At 41.0% G+C, this 17,656-nt stretch overlaps 1 protein-coding gene across 1 annotated transcript in view; it reads right to left on the bottom strand.

Annotated features, from left to right (window-relative positions):
- LOC141917603 (E3 ubiquitin-protein ligase UHRF2-like) overlaps positions 1-17,656 on the bottom strand; it is a 76,495-nt gene that overhangs the window by 3,748 nt on the left and 55,091 nt on the right. The window contains exons 9-14 of the mRNA XM_074810943.1: positions 14,491-14,597; positions 10,191-10,353; positions 4,682-4,819; positions 3,697-3,820; positions 3,168-3,328; positions 804-902 (exon numbers count right to left, since the gene is read on the bottom strand). Coding sequence (XP_074667044.1) covers positions 804-902; positions 3,168-3,328; positions 3,697-3,820; positions 4,682-4,819; positions 10,191-10,353; positions 14,491-14,597 — 792 coding nt within the window. The remainder of the gene's footprint in view (positions 1-803; positions 903-3,167; positions 3,329-3,696; positions 3,821-4,681; positions 4,820-10,190; positions 10,354-14,490; positions 14,598-17,656) is intronic.

Genomic DNA, 17,656 nt, shown 5'->3' with positions numbered 1-17,656 from the left:
ATTCCAGAGTTTCATTTCAAGATGTAGCTGAACATACAGGTGTATAGCATTTTATCTAACAATCCATAGCCACTTCATCTTTATGACAAGACTCAGTGTTTAAGCCTCAAAGGCATGAGTAGAATAAAATAGGATTCAGGCTACACTATCTAAAAGATGATTATTAATGTTGCCTTCTTTTTTTTGGTTTTCCCAGACTGCAGACAGTCAAGCATATAAGTTAAATATGAAAACGTTATGAGGCCCAATCTTTGCCCAAACAACAACACCGTCTGTCAGTCTATACCTTAAAACAGTAATTGGATGTTACTTTATAATTAGTCTTTGATAGCTTCAGATTCTATGCTTTGAAGTTGTTGCCATTAAACATTCTCCATGTTTTTTCCACCCCTCTATATATAAACCCCCTCATAATACTTTACCTCTATGTAACAAGCAGCTCTTTGAAGGAGCAGTCTTGCTCTATTCTCATTTCTTAACTACATAAAATTAACTTAATCTTATTGTACCAACATCTAGCTCCTGGAGCAAACCAATCCCTAGCATAGCTCCACTAATTACAACAGAATGATAAATTTGATACATCGCATCTATAAGAAATTATACTAAATACATTTCCACTAATTTTTACATAAAATTAAGAATGATTACATGGCAGCCACACAACTGGAAGCAAGCATGTTACATTTCTTGCTCAGACTGCTAGGCAATAATTATTGTCTTCCTAAAATATATGTTGGTTTTGGTGATCAGTGTCTCAGGGCCAAGAACACAGCCCAGAGCAATACAGGGATTATTCTTACTTTACAGACGTTGTGGAGGCACTCTGTTGTCACTGGCTGGTAAACCAGCTCCTGACAGCAGACACACATAAAAGATTGTTCCAATTTCTTCAGGAAATTCTAGTATAGGGCAAAAGGAGAGAAAAGTAGAACTATTAGAGGCACATTCACAAATATGCAAACAAAATAGGGCATTTTTATTTAAAATTATTAAAGGTTTTTTTAAAACTAATTTGCCTAACTACTGTAATTATTACCTATATTTAAATTATAAATTCACAGCCAAATTCACAGACCTAAATTGAGTAAAAAATTTGGCCTTCAAAGCATTTGGTAAATGCAGAGATACATTCATGAGATACTTATTTAACATCCTTGTTACTCTTCCCAAACTCACAGTTAGCACGGTCTAATCTAATAATGTTACACAACTGCTAGGAGTTGTTAAATCCAATATTCAGTGTGATAGAACAGCTTGACATTGCAAAGATTACTTACACTGAGACTTTTCTAGTGCAATCTTCAGGTCTCAGTCCAAGTTACAGATTTTCTTCCAAAGCCTACCACCATTACTCCTGTATTCATGGTCATTTACATAAAGATATTCCCACACCCTCTGCTATTACCTCTACCTATCTTCTGCTCATTCCCTATATTATTATTGTTCACAGCTTCTTGTTCATTCTTATTTCCTCAGAAGTGAACCTCTATTGTGTTTGGTGCAAAGTATAGATTTAATAAATTATGTTTATTACATTAAAAATTTTTGGAAGGCTCATCTTCTATCCTTCACATCCCTGAGAAGTAGTGTGGCTAACAAAGTATTTAGAAAGCAAGTCCATGAACAATTAATTTCCCTGCTTTTCCAGAAGACAGAGACCTAAGGTTTTGAAGGTTATTTGGTTGTACATTATTGTCATTAAAAACAAAACAGAGGGCCCATCATGCCTGGTTCTTAGCACAAGTCAGAATTTGGAAGCTAATATCTGTATTTAGGGATCATCGCTAGAATTTTGCACATCCATGATGGATAAGTGATTGCTGCTGCTCTGCAAAGGGAAAGCAAAGTACTGTATACCTCTTTCACTAAGAAATTCACTTCTGTACCTGCTGGAGGTGTTTAATTGGTTTCTTGAGTCCTCACTCTGAAATACTCTGCAATAGGTAAAAGAACTTTCCTGTCTTTCAGTCTTCTCAGAGCAACTCTGAAGAATGTGGGATGAATTTTGTGCCATAGATTTTACACATACAAGCATGCTTACAGAGACCTTATTCTCTGGTGTTTCAATAGTCTCAAGCATGCTCACTGAAATATAGAAGTATAAAAAACCAGATCTAAAGTTACTCAAAATACAGTTCAATAATTTTAATAATATCAGATTCATCTCAACCCCAAACTTATAATTAAAGTGGAAAGGTTGTTTCAAGCATTAAGATTTATATTTTCATTGAAGCTATCTAATGGTAGTTGTGTGATTCCCACTGAAATTTCTATATGGCTATCACCAAGGGCAATCAAAATTATGGGCAGGAATCTATAGGAAAATAACTTTCTAGTAACTGGATTTCTCTTAAGATACTGTTTTCTGTTGCTGTAGAAACACATATCTACTGTATTTTGTCACATAACTAAGAGTTGAAAGTCTAATTGGACAACCCACAGATAAACAACTTATAACTTTACAGTATCAGCTCCTATACAAGTGCAGTAGTATTATAGCAATAGTAGTACTGTAAGTGGAAGAACAGGGAGTTACCGGATGCTTTTTCTGTCAAAGAAGCAAAGTAAATAGCCCCTCACAAATCCCAAATAAAGTGATTTTGTAAACTCATTTTTAGGCATCCATTCTCCATCTAATGTTTTGTTCTTTCACTGACTTGATGGTGTCCTTTACCATTCTAATATCTTGATTTCTTTTTCTTCTGAAAAACAGCTAAAATAACTATGAATTGGAACATCGGTAAAGATAATTAATGTTCAAGGGCATAATATTTTGGAGGATATTCCATCAGAGACTAATAAAAAAAAAATCCACGAGCGTCTTCAAACTTGAACTATCCTTGCTATTTTCTTGACAGCTGGGGAAGGGAAGTATTTCCTCTTTTTTACTTAAGGTTCTATAATTAAAGTTCTATAATTAGTGGAATAATCTGCTAAACTTGAGTTAAAAATATTTTCATTTGGTATCTAAGTCTCAATATGACAGTATTTCTTCTATCTCCTGAAGTGAATGAAATTACATGCCCCATCAACTGTTTCTAAAACAGATAGTATGTATTCAGCAATTTTAAGCAAGTGAATTAGGTTTTAACAAAGCCTCATTTCTCCTAACTCTATATAAAGAAAGGTTAAAAATGAATAATTTAAGCAAGCTGCAAGCATACTGGTCCTTCCTTAAGAGAAGCAAGTACTTCATCCCACAATTTCTGGTTCATACAGTCTTCTTTAATCAGCCACTGCTGTTGCTGGGTCAGTTGGAAAGCCTCTCCTTTCCCTCCATCTCCCATTCTCATGGCTTTGGATGTATTTTTACTCTCCTCTATACCTGTTTAAAATTATGACAAGATACAGTAACAGTGGTAGTCCGAACTATTAAAAATTGAAGACAAAATTATTTCTAGAAAGCCAAAACATGAATCACATCTATGTAATGATGCAATAAAGCTCTGATTCAAATTGCCCAGCTTTATTTTGAACTATAGATCATAACTACATAGAAGATTGTTCATTTTTCTGTGAAGTTTAAGAAAAAGAAACCTTACAAGTATAGAACAGCACCATAAGATCCCCAGCTTCCCATTTTATTACTGAGCACTTAACACTTCCAACTTCCTTGTAGTTTTCATACTATTGGCTTATATATAACTTTTATAACTTGACAGAGCTCTAACACTAAGAAGTAAAAAGAAATACCATCATCACTTGTCCTTTTCTGGTTTCCGTTACTCTGGCTGGTTGGCTCCCGCTTCACAGTTTGCTTCTTAACATTATCCTTTTTCTCTTTACTAGCCATGGCGTCCAAATAACCTTCTGGATACTAAAGAAACCCCGAAAAACAGATTTAAAACAAAATCCACTGGCATCTGGGAATTCCCAGATACTGACAAGTCTATTTTCTAAAAGAATGTAAACCCCTATGACTACATATTGAAAGAATATCAAAATATTTTTTTAAAACCCTATATAAACAGGAAAGCTTTTAAATGAATATATTTTTAGAAAACTGTAGTTAAGTCAAAGGATCCGATCTAGAATAGATTTTATTAAAAGGCACCTTATATCCATATCTACAACTCTACATATCTACAACTACACAAATCAGAAAGCTAAAGTTGAAGATGATGTCATGTAGCAAAACAACCCATCCAAAGGAAATGATTGGTTTGCTGAGGAAAAAAAATACTACTTTGATTCTTCCCATCTGCCGCAAATTTCACAGTGCCAAAGTCCCTGCCTGAAATATGTTATCTATAATAGTTCCTCAATCATAGGTTACAATTAGAGAAAAATACATAAAAGCATATATGTTTTTTTAAATTCTAAGAAGAGACTCAACTATTACAAGAGTTACTTTTATAAATCTTATCCAGCGTAAGGATCACAAAACTCATAATTTCACAAAAACTCATAATATCACAAAAGTAATAATTTTCTGATCCATATATACAGAGTAATTTCCTGTTAAGGCAGAAAGCTTCATCCACAATTCTTTCTGCTTTGCCAATATCATAGTTTTTCAAATTACAGATGATCTAAAATATTTTTTATATTAGACCCTGCCTCATTGCAGTATATGAAAAATGAGGCTTAAATTTAACTCACATTCCTAGTTTTAAAATTTAAGACTCCATTTACTTGAACAGAATATCAGAGCAACTTTGTGAACACTGATTCTGACCTGTACACTCAGACCCAGTTTCTTTGACCGTTCCATCCCTTCTGAAGTCCAAGGTGCGGGTTCAATATCATCTCTCCTCAGAAGATAGCGCCAAACTAAGAACCCACATTTCCCAATTTCTGGCCAATATTTTACCACCTAAGGATAAATAACAGCAGGTTTATGTTTTTGCTATCACAGTAGATCCTCAAATCTCATTTAAGAAATTCTACACAAAAGTTCAACAGATATTCTGCTAGGTAGTCATTATTTTACCACAAGCCAAACACATACAGGTAGTCATACTTTATTGGCTCAAGGCAAAGAGAGGAAATTTCAGTGATATGTTATTATTTTAAAGTATCTTTTCTCTCAGTTGGGAAATATTTGTATTTTGATAAATACAATACTGCTTTAAAAGATGCACATCTTTATTCCAGATACTGAGAAGACATTAAATGTATGAAAAGCCAGAAGGGGAGCTGGAAGGAGTGAGGAAATTAATCGACTCAGTGAGCACACACAAAAATAGCTTACATATTCAACTTAATATATCCTATTATAGATTGTGTTCTACTATCACTGCTCTGAATACAATAATACAGCCCAGGTTGGAAGAGACGTTGAAAGATCATCTGGTCCAACCTTTTGTGGGAAAGGGAGCCTAAATGTGATTATCTAGCACCCTGTCCAATTACATCTTGAAAACCTCCAGCAATGGGGACTCTGCCACATCCCTGGGGAGGTTGTTCCAGTGAATGATTCACAGAATCACAGAATCGTCTAGGTTGGAAAAGACCTTGAAGATCATCTAGTCCAACCATTAACCTAACGCTGATAGTTCCCAACTACACCATATCCCTAAGTGCTACGTCAATGCGACTCTTAAACACCTCCAGGGATAGGGACTCCACCACTGCCCTGGGCAGCCCATTCCAACGCCTAACAACCCGTTCTGTAAAGAAATGCTTCCTAATATCCAGTCTAAACCTTCCCTGGCACAACTTGAGGCCATTCCCTCTCGTCCTATCGCTTGTTACTTCGTTAAAGAGACTCATCCTCATCTCTCTGCAGCCTCCTTTCAGGCAGCTGTAGAGGGCGATGAGGTCTCCCCTCAGCCTCCTCTTCTCCAGACTAAACAACCCCAGTTCCCTCAGCCGCTCCTCGTACGACATGTGCTCCAGACCCTTCACCAGCTTCGTTGCCCTTCTCTGGACACACTCGAGTAATTCAATGTCCTTTCTGTAGTGAGGGGCCCAAAACTGAACACAGTAGTCGAGGTGCGGCCTCACCAGTGCCCAGTACAGGGGCAAGATCACTTCCCTGTCCCTGCTGGCAAAATTGTTCTCACTGTAAAAAAAAAAAAATCTTTCTTATATCAAGATGAAACCTCTCCTGGTGCAGCTCGTATTTGTTGCACCTTGTCTCTTCCATGTGGCTCCTCGTGAAGAGAGTATGGCCTGACAAGCGCTGAGTGGTATGATCAAGTCTCTATCTATGCTAGTAATGCCCCTATGGATGCAGCCCAGGATCTGATTTGCCTTTGTTGCTGCAGCGGTGCACTGCTGGCTCATGTTCGGCTTGTCCACCAGGACCCCCAGGTCCCTTTAAGCAAGGCTGTTCCCCAGCCACACAGATCCTTGCCTGTACTGGGGTCTTTTGTTATTCTGACCCAGGTGCAGGATTTTGCACATGTCCTTGTTAAACTTCATACTGTTCTTGCTAGCCTACTCTTCCAGCCTGTCCAGGGCTCTCTGTAAGATGGCTCTCCCTTCTGATGTGTTCACCTCACCACCCAGTTTACTGTCATCAGCAAACTTGGTGAGGGTGCTTTCAGTCCCATCATCCAGATCATTTATGAAGATGTTTGTATTGGGTCTGGCTAGGATGGAGTTCACTTTCCCCATAGCAGCCCTCATAGTGCTGTGCTTTGTATTGGTAGCTAGAAAGGTGTTGATAACCCACCAGTGTTTTGGCTACTGCTGAGCAGTGCTCACACAGCATCAAGGCTGTCTCTCCAACCACTTCCCCACACCCTGACCCCAAAGGCCAGTAGGCTGGGGGTGGGCAAGAGGTTGGGAGGGGACATAGCCAGGAGAGCTGACCCGAACAGACCCTATGGCATTGTGCTCAGCAATAGAAGCTAAGAGAAAGGAGGAGGAGCAGGAGGCATGAGTTATTAGGGCATTTCTCTTCCTAAGCATCCGCTATGCATACTGAGGCCCTACTTCCCAGTAAGTGGCCGGACACTGCCTGCTGATGGGAAGTAGAGAATAAGCTTTTTGTTTTCCTTTGCTTCCGTGCATGGCTTTTTCTTTTCTTTATTGAACTGCCTTTATCTCGACCCATGAGTTTTTCATCTTATTTTCTCCCCCTGTCCCGCTGAGGAGGGGGAGTGATAGAGCAGCTTAGTGGGCACCTGATGGCCAGCCAGGGTCAACTCACCACAGTGTTGAACAGCATGGGGCCCAATATCGATCCCTGGGGGACCCCACTTGTGACAGGCTGCCATCCTGAATAAAAACCACTGATCACCACCCTCTGAGGGCAGCCTGTTAGCCAATTTCCTACCCACCTTGCAGACTACCCATCCAGTCTGTATCTTGACAGTTTGTCCAGGAGAAGGCTGTGGGAAACAGTGTCGAACACTTTGCTGAAGTCCAGGTAAACAACATCCACTGCTCTCCCCATGTCAACAGAAGATGTTATTTTGTTGCAAAAGGTGATCAAGTTAGTCTGGCAACATTTGCCTTTGGTAAATCCATGTTGGCTTTTCCCAATCACCTGCTTCATTTGGTTTGTGATAGTTTCTAGGAGGACTCATTCCATTACTTTCTCAGGGATTGAAGTAAGAGTAATAGGCCTGTAGTTTTCTGGGTCCTCTTTTGGGCCCTTCTTGTAGATGGGTATGACATTTGCCCTCTTCCAGTCGTCAGGGACATCCCCTCATCTCCACGACTTTTTCAAGGTTATAGACAGTGGCCTTTCGACAATGTCAGCCACTTCTCCTAACACCCTGGGGTAGATTCTGTCCAGGCCCATAGATTTATGCAGGTTGAGACCTTGCAAGAGGCCGCAGAACAGCCCTTCCTCCACTACTGGTGGGTCGACACATGCGTTGTCATAGCTACTTGACCTTGTGATCTGGGGTCCAGCTACACCAGTAAAGACAGAGGCAAAGAAGGTATTGAGAACCTCTGCCTTGTCAGCAGTATTAGTGACTAGTTTCCCTGCCCTGTTTAGCAGTGGGCCTACGTCTTCCCTGTGCTTCTGCTTACTGCTCACGTACCTGAAGAACCCTTTCTTGTTGTTCTTGACATCTCTGGCCAATTTCAGTTCTAGCTGAGCCTTAGCCTTCCTGTCTGCATCTCTGCATGCCCTAGCAAGGTTCTTGTTCGTCCTCAGTGGCTATTTGGCTACCTTTCCATAGCTGGTATGCTTCTTTTTTGCCTTTAAGCACACCCAAAAGCTCTTTTTAAAGCCAGGGTGGCCTCTTGTTCTGCCTTCTTCCTTTCCCTTTGTAAGGGATGGACTGTTCTTGTGCTTCCAGGAGGCTGTTCTTGAATAACTTCCAACACTCACAAGCTCCTTTGCCCTCCATGGATGCTTCCCATGGAATCCCTCGCAGCTGGGCTCTGAGCATATTGAAGTTAGCTCTTTGAAAATCCAGGGTCTTTGTCCTACTACTGGTCTTCAGCATGCTCAGCAGGATCTTAAACTCCACAGTGTTGTGGTTGCTGTATCCTACCATTGGTAGTTATGTTGTCAAGGAAGTCCTCTCGGTTTGCGAGCAGTAAATCTAGCAATGCGCTGTTCCTAGTTGGCATGTCCAGCGTCTGTAGCAGGAAGCAGTCCTCAATGCATTCCAGGAACCTGATGGACAACTTGTGCACCACTGTGTTGTTTTCCCAACGAATGTCCAGGTAATTGAAGTCACCCATGAGGTCCAGTTTCTGTTGGCCCGAGACTTCCTTGAGCAGCTGAAGTAAGGTTTCGTCACCCTGCTTGGGACGTCGGTAACAGATACCTACCATAAGATCCCCCCTGGTGATGATCCCTCCAATCTTGATCCAAAGGCATTTGAGAGAACTTTTGTGGTCTCCATAGCTCACCTCCATACATTCAATTTTCTCTTTTACATGAAGTGCAACTCCATCTCCTCTCTTCCCTTCCTATTTTTCCAAAAGACCTTGTAGCCATCCATTGTGATCTTCCAGTCGTGTGAGTTTTCCCACCAAATTTCTGTGATTCCTATGACATCATAACTCTCAGACTGGGCACAAAGCTCCAGTTTCTCCTGTTGCCCAGACTACTTGCATTGGTATACATGCACGTGAAGTGGCTGGACTTGCATTGGTACTTGCATTGGTGAGCACTTGAGGTGGCTGGACTTAGGGTTCTTGCCTTTGGAGAGGGTTGGGGAGCATTCCTCACATCCCAGATCTTGGCTCCTGGCCAAGCAAGCAAGCACACCCAAAGCAAGCAAGCAAACAGCAAAATTCCCTTGACTGTATATCAGGCCAGCTGATGGGTGTGCCTCTGTGCCCCTCGGCAGAGTCACCCACTACTGGCACTCGCCACTTCCTTTTGCAGCTTTTAGTATGTGCTGCTGGTGCGGTTTCTCTCTGAATCTTGCTCATTAGTTTTGTCTGCTGCCAAGACTTCGTATCTGTTGCTGGTTGGTACTTATGAGGAAATGGGAGGGAAGCGATATCCTGTTGCCACGAGTCACCAGAGACCATAGCACCTCCTTCTCCAAAGTGCTGTCTGTTCGCTGTTGAAGCTTTGTTTGGTAGTCCTTAGAGGTCGTTGCCACGGGGCCCTAGTATTTCTTCTGGCAAATTCTCAAATATACTCTATTTCTTGTTCTCCCTCCCTAGTACAGCATAGTCTGCTGACTTCCTCCTGTAGCCCCTCCACCCACTGCCTGAGTGACCCCCACCAGAGCACACCTTGCACAGGTGGAGCTTGTACCCTCCTTCACCCAGGAGTGTGAGGTGCAGTCTTTGCAGCCCTCCGCCTGGATAGCAGCTTCCCTGATAGGAAGCTCTGTCTGGGTGTCTGCCTCCACTCATCCCAGGCTAGCCTGGCTAGGTAGCTGATTCCTGTCTGCGCAGCCCTTGCCTGTTCTCTACCACTATGCTTCCGACAATCTCAAAGCGCTGCCTAATAAGCTGCTGGGTAGGCTTGCACAGTCACCAGCTAGCTGGGGTGACCATTTGGGCTGCAGCCTAAGCCTGTGGGTGAGCAGGACAGGAAGCAGCCTGATAACTGGCAGATCGTGCAGCCCTTCCCACATGTACATCTGCGTGAACTGCCATGCAATCTGTCAATGCCACAATTGGAACGGAATGGAATACTTCCATTTCATTTCACTACAGAACAAGGTAGGCCAAACTGTCCTCATGGTAGCAAAAGAATTATTCTTTCAAAAGCAATAATGAAGAGTTTGCGATGTAACACAAAAGACTCTTAAAAAACATGTCTTAAGAAAAATGTAATGCTATATATACAGTAAAAATCATAATACCTTGTAAATGCCATCATATCTGTTGCCTTCCTCTGGGGCATATTTGCTGATCCGTCGTCCTTTTGAACTGCGCACCACTCGGACTGGCTTACCAGCTCTCCAATTCTTAGACTCTGCTCCATTTTTATCATCCAATGGGGCATCACAGTTAAGGGCCAATGCCCTGAAAATCACATTAAATATCTTCATAAAATAGATTGCTTCATACAACATACTATTGAGATTCAGTGTGACAAGATCAAATTCATTTGCCTTATCCAATTATGTTTACTAAGCAGAAGAAGAATTTGCAGTGAATTCTTCAGTAGACTGCAATACTGATGGAAGCACTGAGATCAACTCTACCATGTCTGAGAATAGGAATACAATATATTAGTTCCAAATGTTCACGATGAAAACTCATCTAATATAGTTAAATGGAAGAAACCAATCCCTTCAGGTTTAATAATTTTTCTTTTTTAAAAATAATTATTTCTCAAGTAACATGGAAGGATTTTAAAAAGTTGTAACAATGGCAAATTATCTCTCTGACTATTCCACATCACTGCATATTTTTATGCTTTTAAAGTGTGCATGAATTGATAGACATTAAGAAAAAGTACATAGTGACTATCCAAAAATATATCAGTAGCAAATATTACTCTTCTTAGTCCATTAGCTGCCTAAGTTTAGGAGTTAAATGCCATGAACTAATTCAGAGACAAGCAAACCATAATGTTCTTCTTTTCTATGTATTTGATCTAGAAGAGTATGATCATCAAAGATTCAGAAAAGACTAAATATCAGTAAACACCACGAAAATGTTCTTCCTTGTTTAGTTGCAGCATCTCCCACATCACATGTTAGCTTTAAGAATGGATGAGAATAAGAATTCATATGCATGAGGGGGGAAAAGTATTGGTTTTGGCAGGAAGTGAAAATCTTTATGGATAAACCTTTATCCTTCCAAAAGGAACACAGAGGAATAAATCTCATGGAGAGAGCTGGCATTTCTTAGAGGAATCATAGAATCATAGAACGGTTTGGGTTGGAAGGGACCTCAAAGATCATCTAGTTCCAACCCCCCCTGCCATGGGCAGGGACACCTTCCACTAGACCAGGTTGCTCAAAGCCCCATCCAACCTGGCCTTGAACACTTCCAGGGAAGAGGCATCCACAGCTTCTCTGGGCAACCTGTTCCAGTGTCTCACCACCCTCACAGTAAAGAATTTCTTCCTTATATCTAATCTAAATCTACCCTCTTTCAGTTTAAAACCATTACCCCTTATCCTATCACTACACTCCCCGATAAAGAGTCCCTCCCCATCTTTCCTGTAGCCCCCTTTAAGTACTGGGAGGCCGCTATAAGGTGTCCCCGGAGCCTTCTCTTCTCTAGGCTGAACAACCCCAACTCTCTCAGCCTGTCCTCAATAAGGGAGGTGCTCCAGCCCCCTGATCATCTTCGTGGCCCTCCTCTGGACCTGCTCGAGCAGATCCATGTCCTTCTTGCGCTGGGGGCCCCAGAGCTGGACACAGCACTGCAGGTGGGGTCTCAGGAGAGTGGAGTGGAGGGGGAGAATCCCCTCCCTCGACCTGCTGGCCACACTGCTCTTGATGCAGCCCAGGACACGGTTGGCTTTCTGGGTTGCGAGCGCACATTGCTGGCTCATAGTCAGTTTTCCATCCACTAATACCCCCAAGTCCTTCTCCGCAGGGCTGCTCTCAATCCACTCATCACCCAGCCTGTATTTGTGCTTGGGATTGCCTCGACCCATGTGCAGGCCCTTGCACTTGGCCTTGTTGAACTTCATGAGGTTTGCACGGGCCCACCTCTCCAGCCTGTTCAGGTCCCTCTGGATGGCACATCCCTTCCCTCCAGCGTGTCGACTGTACCACACAGCTTGGTGTCGTCGGCAAACTTGCTGAGGGTGCACTCAGTCCCACTGTCCATGTTGCCAACAAAGTTGTTAAACAGCACCAGTCCCAACACCGCCCCCTGAGGAACACCACTTGTCACTGCTCTCCTCTTGGACATCAAGCCATTGACCACAACTCTTTGAGTGCGACCATCCAGCCAATTCCTTATCCACCAAGTGGTCCATCCGTCAAATCCATGTGTCTCCAATTTAGAGACAAGGATGTCATGCGGGACAGCGTCAAATCCTTTGCACAAGTCCAGGTAGGAACATTATAATAATGTAGAGGAACATTAAGCAACAGTATTGTCTAAAATTAGCTATTTGTATCTCCATACAGTTGATGAGCAGAAGTAGGCTCCAGCTTGCTCTGAGTCTCTCCTGAAGCACTCACATTTATCCACTATTCATATAGGTGTCCTATTCTAGACACTTGGAGTAAGACAGTACGAATCCCTCCCTGATTAAACAGTTCGAACGTAAAATATTTTTATAGCCATACATTAATTTGAGTGTGGATGAACAAAAGTCTCTGGAATCAGGTTCAAACTCAACCATGGACTACAAAAGAAACAGTGGCGCTCAGTAAAATATGGCAAAATCTACAGCCTGCAATATACGGAAAACTAAGGAAAGGTGAAGTAATGCAGTTTTTTAAAGTATTTCTTTTGTACGGACAAAATAAGAAAACATTCTGGACAAACAAAAAACCAATTCTGATTCTATTGCATGCAATCATGCTGTCCTCCTTCAACCATCACAAGGGTTAAGAAAATTAGACCCAAAGCAAAGACTACCACCAGCCAGTCAAAATGGATAACTGGTAGCACCACGTTACACTCCATGCTCCTCAACTACTACAAAGCAACCAGCTACACACTTTGCCAATGGCTTTCACAACCATTTGCTGAGAGCAGAGGAACGGCAAGATTAAGGAGCCTAGGTTTTATTCCAGGTTCCAATAAAAACTTTGCTTTAATGATTAAAAGCCATTATAAACCTGCTGCCCAAATCTATCTTTTGTCTCTCTTCTTTCCATGCTCTTGTTTCTGTTACATCTATGTCCTCCTTCTCCTCTGTCAGTATCCCAGTCAGGCTTTTCTTCTTTCTCCTCTGAGGACCAGCACAGAGCCTGAAAGAATGCCTCCCCACTCAGTTTTGGTGCTTGACAGAAGCACAGCACATGTCAGATCTGGTAGAGAAAGTGCCAGTCAACCTTAGTACCCCATAGCCACTGCATGGTTAGTTGCTTCATGCAGATGGTATACATTTAGAAATGGAAAGGTATTGAGAATTCCTAGAGTTTAGGCAGCTGTCCTGGTTTCGGCCAGGATAGAGTTAACTTTCCTTGGGCTGAGAGGGAGCACAGCTAAGAGGGCCGGGCCCAGATCGGTCATTGGAGTATTCCATATCATGTGACATCATGCTCAGTATATAAGGGGATGCGTGCTCTCTCAGTTTTGGTTTCCCGGTCGGTCGGTGGTGGGATTTCTGGTGCGGTCGGGATCGCTGCTGGGGGCGGGCTGCGTACCGGTCGCCGGTCGGTGAGCAACTACTGTATATTACCCCTTTGGACTTACTATCATTACTGTTGTTTTGTTACTATTACTAATTTTTTTTTATTCAACCTACGAATTTCTTTTTTTTTTTTTTTGCCCCTCCCCTATTTCACCGGGGGGGGGAGTAAACGACTGGCTGCGTGGTGATTGGCTACCGGCCAAGTTCAAACCACGACAGTAGCTATTTACAGAACATAAATATACTTTAAGCAAATGTCTAATTTATTTTTTTCAAACCTTTTTTTTCTTCAGTCAATTGTTTTTGCCTACAGTTTGGCAAAAATTTGGACAACTTTTATCAGGGACATCAAAACACACAACCCAAAGGCAAAGCAATACTAATTCCTTGTTCTTCATATAAAGTATGAAGGCACTAAAGGCTATGAAAAATATCTAAGATTTCATTTAGTATGGGCAAATGAACATTCTTCATACCTATCTTTCATAAATTGTTAAACCATTTAAGATGAAACTTTATAAGAACAATCTGAGGCAAACACCCAGCACAGAAAATTTCAGCTTAAGAGGTTTAAGTTTGACAAACTTCTAATCAACTGAAAACCAAGCCTTCTCATAAGAAGTGTTGGACAATTTCAGCTAGGTACATAGCTGCCAGCTGAACCTGTAATACAGCAATATATTTTCATCAGTTACAAATAATTCTTTAAATCAACATAACACCATGTTTGACAAAATGCCTCTAAACAGCAGGAGGTGCCACTGTTTACAGTAGCAGAAGATATATAAGAGGGAACAAATTTTGCAAAAAATCATTTTTAAATTAAAGGAATAAAACTCAACTCTTTGGGTCTGGAAATTTTTTTAAAATTAGTCTTAAAAACTTACCTGTTCATGTGTGTTAATGTTTGATCAAATGAATGTTCTCCAATTCTTTTGTTTCCAGAAAGATCTCTACCTCCACTCCCAGTATAAGTGAACTCATCTCCTCGGTCCTGTGTAAGAAGATTATCCTCCATTTTAGCATTCCGTATTAAAGCATCTGAACTGAAAACCTGCTCCTTCATTGGTTCTATTTGCTCAAACAAGAACAATTGCCTGAGGCAAAGAAAAGCACGTGCTCAGTTTTAACATCGTTTTCCTTTCAGAGTAACCATGACAGCAAAAAGCTACTGGTTCAGATGCAACATATTAATCAGAAAGTGTTTATAAAAAAATACACCTGCCTTAAAAAATTCTTTGAACTCCTCAAGCATTACTTTTAGGCACACAAATATTTCTGATAGAGGGAATGCAGTCTAGCTAGTGTTTACTCATTCTCTAACTTCACAGCTTACAAGAAAATCCCATTTGGAAAATACGTAATACATCACTCAGGGGCCTCACTTCTGCTTATTCATGGGACTGAGCACCAATACGGCAAAGCACTTTGTACTTAAGTACAAGACAAGGACTTTACTTCAATAACACTATGCTCATTTATTATCAAGTAAAAAAAAATCAGGACAAAAACCCCAAAGAAAAAGGAGGTGTATAAGGTTTTGGGTTTTTTTTGCATTTGTGGAGGTCACCCCCACCTCAATTTCAGTTGTTCTGAACTTCTAAGAGCTTAGAAGGCTCGTTCAGATGCAAATTTTATGAACTGACATAACTCTAGTAATCTATATTTACCAATGATGAATTATGTGAAACTGAATGAAGGTTGATTAAACGTTCCTTTAAAACAAACTTTAAAAATAATGAAAATATACATAGCGCTTAAGTGAAGCCACTATTATTATTTTTTCTTTAACCTGTCACAAATTCACAATACTCATAACAAATCCAAGTATTTTAGAAAAGTCACAAATATATTTATAATAATGTCTCTCTTTAAAATGCAAATCTTTTACAAAGCATGAAGCACTGATATAAAATGAATACTTAGCAAATTAGTAATTTTCATATGAAGTTTCAGAGCAAAAAACCTAAAAATACTGGTATGCGGTAGGAAAATACAGTCAATTTCTAACCACTATTAAATGTTTGACATCAGCATGGAACCAATACCAACCCACTGCAAGGTTATTACAGCTATTTTTTGACTGGCAATAACAACAAGACAAGTGTCATGACAGAGAAATGTTGGTTGTACAGGGCCATAAAGTAATTACAGAAATGCTATTTACTTTAAACTGTGCAGAAAAATCTTAATAAATTCAGCAACAGAGCTACTAGAGTATTTATCTTTCATTTTTATTTAGATACACAAAAAGAAAACACTAGAAGGTAAAAAATTTGGGTTGGACAAAATACTCAAAATAGAATATTTAAGGAAATTATAGTAATCAGAAACTGGGAGGCATTTTTATCTCTTTTACAGCATTGTTGAAACAAGTACTGGAATAGCATATTTAAAAGGATATTAAAAAACCTGGAGGGGAAAAAAGCAAAGAAATGAACAAGACTAGAGAAACTCAGAAGAGACAAAGGGTATAGTCTGTTTAGTTTAGCAAAAAGGATTATGTACAAGTACTTTCATGAAGGTACCTTCATGAATACTGAATACAAAAATATTTTTTATCTAACAGACAAACATAAATCAAGAAGGAATGGATAGAGGCTTAAGTCAAACAAATCCAAGTGAAAGGCACATATTTAAATATATTTATAATTAACCACTATAATCAATTTCCATAGGAAACAGGGAATTCTCAAACTTCTGAGGCCTCCAAAGTAAAATTAGATGACTCTGGAAGATATTCTTTAGTCAAAGCTATATTTTAGCCATTGGGCTTAATAAAGAGATAAGATAGATGTAAGGCCTGGGCATACATACTTACTTGTCCTATACCCCTTCAGTGTTCTACACGTGAATGGGCAAAATGCTATAGATTTGGGACAAACTGGAAATCCAGGAGAAAGAAAGCGAGGAACAAATGGAATGCTATCTTTTTAGCAGAATTACAGCTTTAAGCACTTGCACCGTGGCCATCTCAATGGGGGGTAGGGGATGGAGATCCACGCAGCAGCAAAGATGCAAGTGTTGTTGATGCGCTAGAAACCACAGAAGCGCCTGAGAACAGTCACGTACAAATTAGGGCTTCTCCCCAAAAAAAGGTGCCAGGATCAATAGCTCAACTGAAGTGCATCTACACCAATGCACACAGCATGGGCAACAAACAGGAGGAGTTGGAAGCCATTGTGCAGCTGGAAAACTATGATGTAATTTCAATCACGGAAACATGGCAGGATGATTCACACAATTGGAGTGCTGCAATGGATGATTATAAACTCTTCAGAAGGGATAGGCAAGGAAGGAGAGGCGGCGGGGTAGCCTTGTATGTTAGGGAGTGTTTTGACTGTTTAGAGCTTGACGATGGTGATGAAAGGGTCAAATGTTTATGGGTAAGAATCAGGGGAAAGGCCAACAAGGCAGATATGGTGGGAGTCTGTTATAGACCACCCAACCAGGATGAAGAGGCAGATGAAATATTCTATAAGCATCTGGGAGAAGTCTCACGATCGCTAGCCCTTGTTCTCGTGGGGGACTTCAACTTACCAGATATCTGCTGGAAATACAATAAAGCGGAGAGGAAACAGTCTAGGAGGTTCCTGGAGTGTGTGGAAGATAACTTCCTGACACAGCTGGTGAGTGATCCAACTAGGGAAGGTGCCCCGCTGGACCTGTTGTTTGTGAACAGAGAAGGACTTGTGGGTGATGTGATGGTTGGAGGCTGTCTTGGGCACAGCGATCATGAAATGATAAATGATATGATTCTTGGAGAAGTAAGGAGGGTGGTTAGCAGAACTGTCACTTGGACTTCCAGAGGGCAGACTTTGTCCTGTTTAGGGGCCTGGTTGACAGAGTCCCTTGGGAGGCAGTCCTGAAGGGCAAAGGAGTCCAGGAAGGCTGGACATTCTTCAAGAAGGAAATCTTAAAGGAGCAGGAGCAGGACATCCCTATGTGCCAAAAGACAAGCCGGTGGGGAAGAACACCGTCCTGGAAGAACAGACAGCTTTGGCTGGAACTCAGGAAAAAAAAAGGGAGTTTATGACCTTTGGAAGAAGGGGC

Source organism: Strix aluco, chromosome W (genome assembly GCF_031877795.1).
Source record: "Strix aluco isolate bStrAlu1 chromosome W, bStrAlu1.hap1, whole genome shotgun sequence".
Taxonomy (NCBI): Eukaryota; Metazoa; Chordata; class Aves; order Strigiformes; family Strigidae; genus Strix; species Strix aluco.
Note: the sequence above shows the minus strand (reverse complement) of the source record. Positions and strands in the feature narration are given on the sequence as shown.